The sequence below is a fragment of the Bos grunniens genome, chromosome X, assembly GCF_055505025.1.
Source record: "Bos grunniens cultivar Pamir isolate PY7600 chromosome X, Bosgru_T2T1.0, whole genome shotgun sequence".
Lineage (NCBI taxonomy): Eukaryota > Metazoa > Chordata > Mammalia > Artiodactyla > Bovidae > Bos > Bos grunniens.
In genome coordinates, this window is record NC_141194.1 from 13,975,387 (window position 1) to 13,982,109 (window position 6,723).

A 6,723-nucleotide genomic window follows, 5' to 3' on the forward strand; every position below is an offset into this window, starting at 1 on the left:
CAGACCATCTTACCTGTCTCCTGAGAAACTTGTATGCGTGTCAAGAAGCAACAGCTAGTACCCTACATGGAACAACTGACTGGTTCAGGATTAATAAAGGAGTACAACAAGGCTGTTAACTGTCACCCTGTTTATTTAACTTATATGCAGAGCACATCATGTGATATGCCGGGCTGGATGAGTTACAAGTTGGAATCAAGATTGCTGGGAAAAATATCAACAACCTCAGTAATGCAGATGATACCACTCAAATGGCAGAATGCAAAGAGGAACTAAAGATCCTCTTGATGAGGGTGAAGGAGGACAGTGAAAAAGCCACCTTAAAACTACATATGAAAAAAACTAAGATCATGGCATCTGGTCCTATCACTTCATGGCAAAGGGAAAAGGTAGAAGCACTGACAGATTTCCTCTGTCAAGCCTATGATCTGTACAGATGTGAGAGCTGAACAATAAAGAAGGCAGAGCACCATAAGAATCGATGCTTTCAAACTATGGTACTGGAGAAGACTCTTGAGAGTCCCTTGGAAAGCAAGCAGATCAAACCAGTCAATTTGAAAGGAAATCAACCCTGAATACTCTTTGAAGGGACTGATGCTGAAGCTGAAGTTCCAACTCTTTGGCCACCTGATTCGAACAGCTGACTCACTGGAAAAGACTCTGATGCTGGGAAAGATGGAGGGCAGAAGAAGAAAGAGACAGAGGATGAGATGGTTGAATGGCATCACCAATTCAATGGACCTGAACTTGGACAAACTCCAGGAGATGGTGAGGGACAGGGAGGTCTAGCGTGCTGTAGTCCATGGGGTCATGGAGAGTTGGACACAACTTGGCGACTGAACAACAACAATTAGGCAGTCTTATGCTACCCTGAACACTTACAGATGATTAAAATTATAAATATATATATATATATATATATATATAAATATATAAATATTTTACCACAATAAGAAAACTACTTAGCTACCGTCTGTGAAATCTCCTAAATTTTTCTTTCAGTTAGATAAGATAAAAGGGATCTAACTAAAAGTACTGCTTTGCAACCTCCTTTTTCTACTAAACATGTATTGGTCTTTCCAAACACAAACCTCTAGGTATACTGCAATCACTTTAACAGCTTCTCAGTTTCCTACCATGCAAATAGGCCATGAATAATCTATTTAACCAGTCCCTAACTCATGTATATTCAAGTTACTTCTAAAGTTTTCCCTCTGGCAAAGAACACAGCTGAACAGTCTTGCACTTCTGCAAGTAGTCCTGTGGGATAAATTCTTAGAAGCAGAAATGATAGGTAAAAGGGTATCCACAACTGAAAATTCTCCTCTATTTCTTTCCATACTAAGGAGGGCTGTTGTTGATGTTTATAATACACTAAGAAAGCATCCTGTTGGTCTTGTATATAGTTTTAAAACCAGAACCAATAAAAAGTGATGACTTCTGGCATCATTTAGACCAGGGTTGGCAAACTACAGCCTGCAGACCAAACCCACCCTACTGCCTGTTTTTATGTAGCCCAGGAGCTACAAATGGTTTTAGTTGAGGGTTTTTTCCCCACATTTTTAAGTTTTAAATTTTAAAAAACACACACAAAAGAAGAATATTTCATGAGATGGAAAAATTATAGAAAATTCAGCATCTATAAAGTTTTACTGAAACACAGCCATATACTCATCTACTAATATAATATTCTTTTCATGTTTCAACAGCAGAGCTGAGTAGTTGCAACAAGAGGCCTTACAACTGCAAATCTTAAAATATTTACTATCTGGCCCTTTACAGAAAAATTTTGCTGACCTCCAATCAAAGCAGCAATATTTCAATGTTTTAAAGAGTAGTAAACCCACTGTTTCAAAAGCTACAGGTGCACTTGGCTATCCCAGCCAATTTTCAACATGCCAGCATTTTGGAAACAAAGATCTCTAAACCAACCTATAGATAGTTTTGCACTAATGTAGATCCAAAAAAATTCTTAAGCAGTATTCCTTAAGTCTCATGCAAACAATTACACACTACAATATATAAAATAGATAGCTAGCAAGGATGTACCATACAGTATAGGGAACTCTACTCAATAATCTGTAATGACCTATATGGGAACAGAATCTTAAAAAGAGTGGATATATGTATATCACTATGTATAACTGATTCACTTTGCTGTACAGCAGAAACTAACACAATATTGTAAATCAACTATACTCCAATAAAAATCTTAAAAAAAAAAAAAAGAGTAGTAAACCCAATTCTCTATGCAAACAGCGAAGAGCATACTGTCATAGTTAATGAAGGGATGTTCCCAAGGGGTTAATGTCTTCTGGCTCTGTGTATAAATGAGGAGGCAATGGGTCTCCCATTTCCTTGTGATTGTGGCTGAGAAGCAACAACTAGAAGGACAAGTAGCTAGAGTTCTGGCTGCAGGATTATACTTTCCATGGACTTTTTTTTGGGTGCTAATGTAAATAAAATGCTGTGTTTTGAATTTCAAGTTTCAAATGTTTGTTGCTTGTATACAGGGAAGGTACTGATATTAACCTTGTATCCTGAGAATCTTGCTATAACTGCTATTTATTAATTTATTTATTATATAATTGCTTGCTATAATTGCTTAGGAGGTTTTTTTGGTGATTCTTTGAGATTTTCAACATAGAAAATCATGTCATCTATTCCATGGACTCTTGACCCAAGTTGTTTCTCCCAAAAGTTCAGTTTTAGCTTTGCCACCAAATAGTTATAATTTTAGTTGCCAGATATAAATAATTTTTTAGAGACAAAATATACTCTCCCCAGTGCTTTCCAAGGCTACCTCCCCACTCCCCATAGAATAAAAACAGAAAAAGAGACATGACAGAGCTTAAATAAATGGAAAATGCAAGCACAAGTAAACACTGTGCTATTAGCACAAAGCTTGGCCTTCTGACAATAAAGACTTAAGGTAAGAGAAGAATGTTTAAGCAATTTACTGGAAATGGGGACTGGGGATCAAAATTACGCACAGGAGGAAATTTAACAAAATTACCATGTGAAAATACAGGCAGTTCCTCAGGGATATCACTGTCATCTTCAGAATCTGTTAGTAGAAGCAACACTTCTTCATCAGAAGAGTTCTCAGTAAAATCTGTATCAAAGTTTTGTATTAGCACAACATCAACATCATCATCATCATCATCATCATCACTGTCTTCTCCAACAGATAAAACTATACAATCTAAGAAGAAGCAAAGAGAATGTGTAGATTAGATGCCACATTAAATAAAAAGTTTCTAGCAAAAACCACCTTATAAAGTTATGGAGTGTTTAAAATACATTTTAGCTGAAAAAAATTAAATATTTTCATATCTCCAATCATTGCCAAGTTAGCTAAGAAATCAATTGTTTAGTATAAAGCTTAGAGAGATATATGTATACATAAACACAAATAGTATTATTTCTAGGACCTTCAGTTCTATAGAGCAATAAATTTCTTCTTTAAGAAATTAGACCACCTGGCCCATGCACTGTGTTCAGTGATATGCTTTTAACTTTTAAATGATACAACTGAGATTATACAACCACACTCTGGGGTGACCATGAATTTCCAAACTTGTTCTCTAAAAATTAATATTAATCTTTAAGATACTCATACACATATCTTTATTTTCTTTCTCCTAATTTGCATATTTACCATAAAACACAGAGGCTGCCCAATCTGTCTTTGATCAAACACAGCCTCAAAATCAATGCCCCAATCTCAAAAGATGTTATAATGAATCAACTCGCTAGCTTATCAATTCTATAAACTCAAAATTCCACATAAAATGTTGGTGCTGAGTATGCTGTAGGGTATACAGAAGTAGAAACATAAGGCACACATGAAACATATATTATGAACCAATGTTACCTCAGTGAAATGCAAATCTAAAAGGAAATAACAACAAAGTTGCAATATTTTTTAAAAGTCTACATAATGGCTGAAAGTCTTGGTCCTTCTTGGACCCCAACCCTGCCTGAGAGAGAAAAGAAAGAATAAAAGATCAACTTGTTCCAAAAAGTCAGCACGAAGTACTCAAAAAATAAGTGGCTAAATATCAAAAGCCCATAATGTTCTGGCATCCCTAGAGAAGCGGTGGGGAGGCGGGGGAGGACGGACACCCCACCCCACAAAGCGCTGCTACAATTTGAGGTTAGAACTCGCTGTGCCAGCAAAGCAAATCCTCTCCTCCCAGGAGTGCCCCAGCCATTAAGCCAAATCACTTTCCTGTGCAATGCACAACATGCCACACTCTGCAGCTGCTGGTGGCGCAAGCACCAGAAGCCTTGCAATGAAGTTCAAAATAAAAACTGTGACTGCACAGAACTGCTTGTGTGCCAGTGTACCACACTGCCCTCTGGAGGGCGTGGGAAACAACTGAGGTGGCCCACCCTCTGGCACGGTGAAGACTGAGACTATTCTACCGCCACTAGAGGCCCTGGAAATAACTGCCGCCCTCGTGCCGGAAACGAGGCTGGCTCTCACCACATAATGGCGCCATTAGACTCGGCATCCTCTGGTATCACCTCAAGTCCCAAGGACGCCATAAACGCCAGAGACCTGAAAACCTCAGGATCCCCTCCACCGCCCCCGCCCCCCAGAACGCCATGAACTCTACAACTGCCTTGAGCCCCAGAATCCCCTTAAGCCCCTAGGACACCAGAAAACCTGCGCCCCACCCCCCGCCCCTTCATGCCCCGGGACGCCATGAACCTAGGACTCCGTTATGTCCAGATAGCCTCAAGCCTCAGGGATGCCATGAACCCCAGAACCCCCCAAAGCCCCAGAACCCCCCAAAGCCACAGAACCCCTAAAGCCCCAGAACCCCCAAAGGCCCCAGAACCCCCAAAGGCCCCAGAACCCCCAAAAGCCCCAGAACCCCTCAACCCTGGGAACCCACAAGCTTTGGATCACCTCTAACCCCTGGGGCACCATGAACCCTGGGACCCCAAAAGCCCCAGGACCAGCTAGAGTCTCTCGAACACCCTAGCCCCAGGCGTGCCTGACCAATATGGGACTGAAGCCGAGAGGCCATAACCAGTCGTGCCCTGACCAACACCCGGTCAGTCCCGTGGTCACCCACGCAACCCTCTAAACGGACTGGGTTCAAACCGTATCAGAACCTTTCCCCGAACCAGGTAAGGAGAAGGAAAAGCTAGTGGGGGTCAGCTTTGGGGGCATCTTACCATCCTCGTCAGACATTGTGAGGCGGGATGCCCAGCTCTGAGTACCTCAGGCTGGGTGTCTGCGCTGCTGCTGGAACACGACCTGCCTCGCCGAATAACTGCCACAGACTGAGGTGCGGAAGCCAACGTACGCAAACCACCCAAGCTTCTACGGCTGCGCAGTAGTGCCCGGCTCCCCCGTAGGGGAGGGGGAGACCACGCAGGACGCAAAGTGTGGCGGTTTGCCTCCCTCCCTTTCTAGCTAAGTGTACTTTTTCGACACATTAAAAAAAAAAAAAGTGAACTAGTAGCCATCAGGGTAATTCCACCATAGGAAGCTTGTAGAATGTAAAAGATTTGAGTTCAGACTTTATCTAAGGTTTTCTGAGTTTTGTACTCATATTCAACACCAGCTTTAGGTACATATCTGGGAATAATCCAACTTTCAAAATGTGCCTTTAATAAGGCCCACTAAACCTGTGCTTTCCAGGTGGCGCTAGGGGTAAAGAACCTGCCTGCCGATTTAGGGGACATAAGAGACGGGGGTTCAATCCGTGGGTCGGGAAGATCCCCTGGAGGAGAACATGGCTATCCACTCCAGGATACTTGCCTGGAGAATCTCCATGGACAGAGGAGCCTGGCAGGCTACAGTCCATAGGGTCGCAAAAAATCGGACATGACTGATGTGACTTAGCACACAGCACACATTTGTGCCACCCTGCCCTTTAGCCGGACCGCTCCTTACTTGCTATTTTGCAACAGCCATGTGCGTGCACCATTCCTTCACTAAGTAATAGCTACAATTTACCGAGTGCTGAATGGCAACCCACTCCAGTATTCTTGCCTGGAAAAATCTCATGGACAGGGGAGCCTGGTAGGCTACAGTCCATGGGATCGCAAAGAGTCGGACATGACTGAGTGACTTCTCTTTCTTTCTCTCTTTCTCTTTTTCTCTCTCTCCACATACCAGTCACTAAGAAGTTGGTATTACTGTTGCATAGTAAAAATGAGAAAACTGAGGCTTAAAGAGTTTCATTAACTTGCTCAAAACCCCATAGCTGGTGGCAGAGTTATTATTTGAACAAAGGTATTACCCCCCAACCCCACACCCAGGCCCACACCTCCCTGCCCCATAGCAGATGCTCCCATCCCCTGTTATTATATCCTGCTCAATTGCTTCTGGATCTTTCTCACATCCCTTTAAGCCTGTTCCAGAAGGACATTTGTCCTAATAATACCTGCACCAAGACCCTTTTCTACAGCCCCTTGGTAAGAAACTAGTAGCTTCTTCTCTAGGATTCCACAGTGGGTTCCTGTCACCTCTTTTTAGCACTTGTCACTTTGGTTGATAACAGAAATCTGTGGACATTCTTCTCTCCTTCTAAGTTCCAGAAAAAAAGCACCACATCTTCTTTATATTTAAATGGCACTTCCCTCCCAAGGTTCTAAGAATTAAATGTTATAAAATATAGAGCACCCAGCACAGTGCCTGGAATTTTGGTTTCATTTCATCAGGGCAGTTATACAGTGACTCTTGGCACTGTACATCTT

At 42.0% G+C, this 6,723-nt stretch overlaps 1 protein-coding gene across 1 annotated transcript in view; it reads right to left on the reverse strand.

Annotated features, from left to right (window-relative positions):
* Positions 1–4,554, reverse strand: part of BEND2 (BEN domain containing 2) — a 54,693-nt gene extending 50,139 nt beyond the window's left edge. The window contains exons 1-3 of the mRNA XM_086388856.1: positions 4,493–4,554; positions 4,231–4,292; positions 3,017–3,205 (exon numbers count right to left, since the gene is read on the reverse strand). Coding sequence (XP_086244982.1) covers positions 3,017–3,205; positions 4,231–4,292; positions 4,493–4,554 — 313 coding nt within the window. The remainder of the gene's footprint in view (positions 1–3,016; positions 3,206–4,230; positions 4,293–4,492) is intronic.
* Between the last annotated feature and the right edge of the window lie 2,169 nt (positions 4,555–6,723).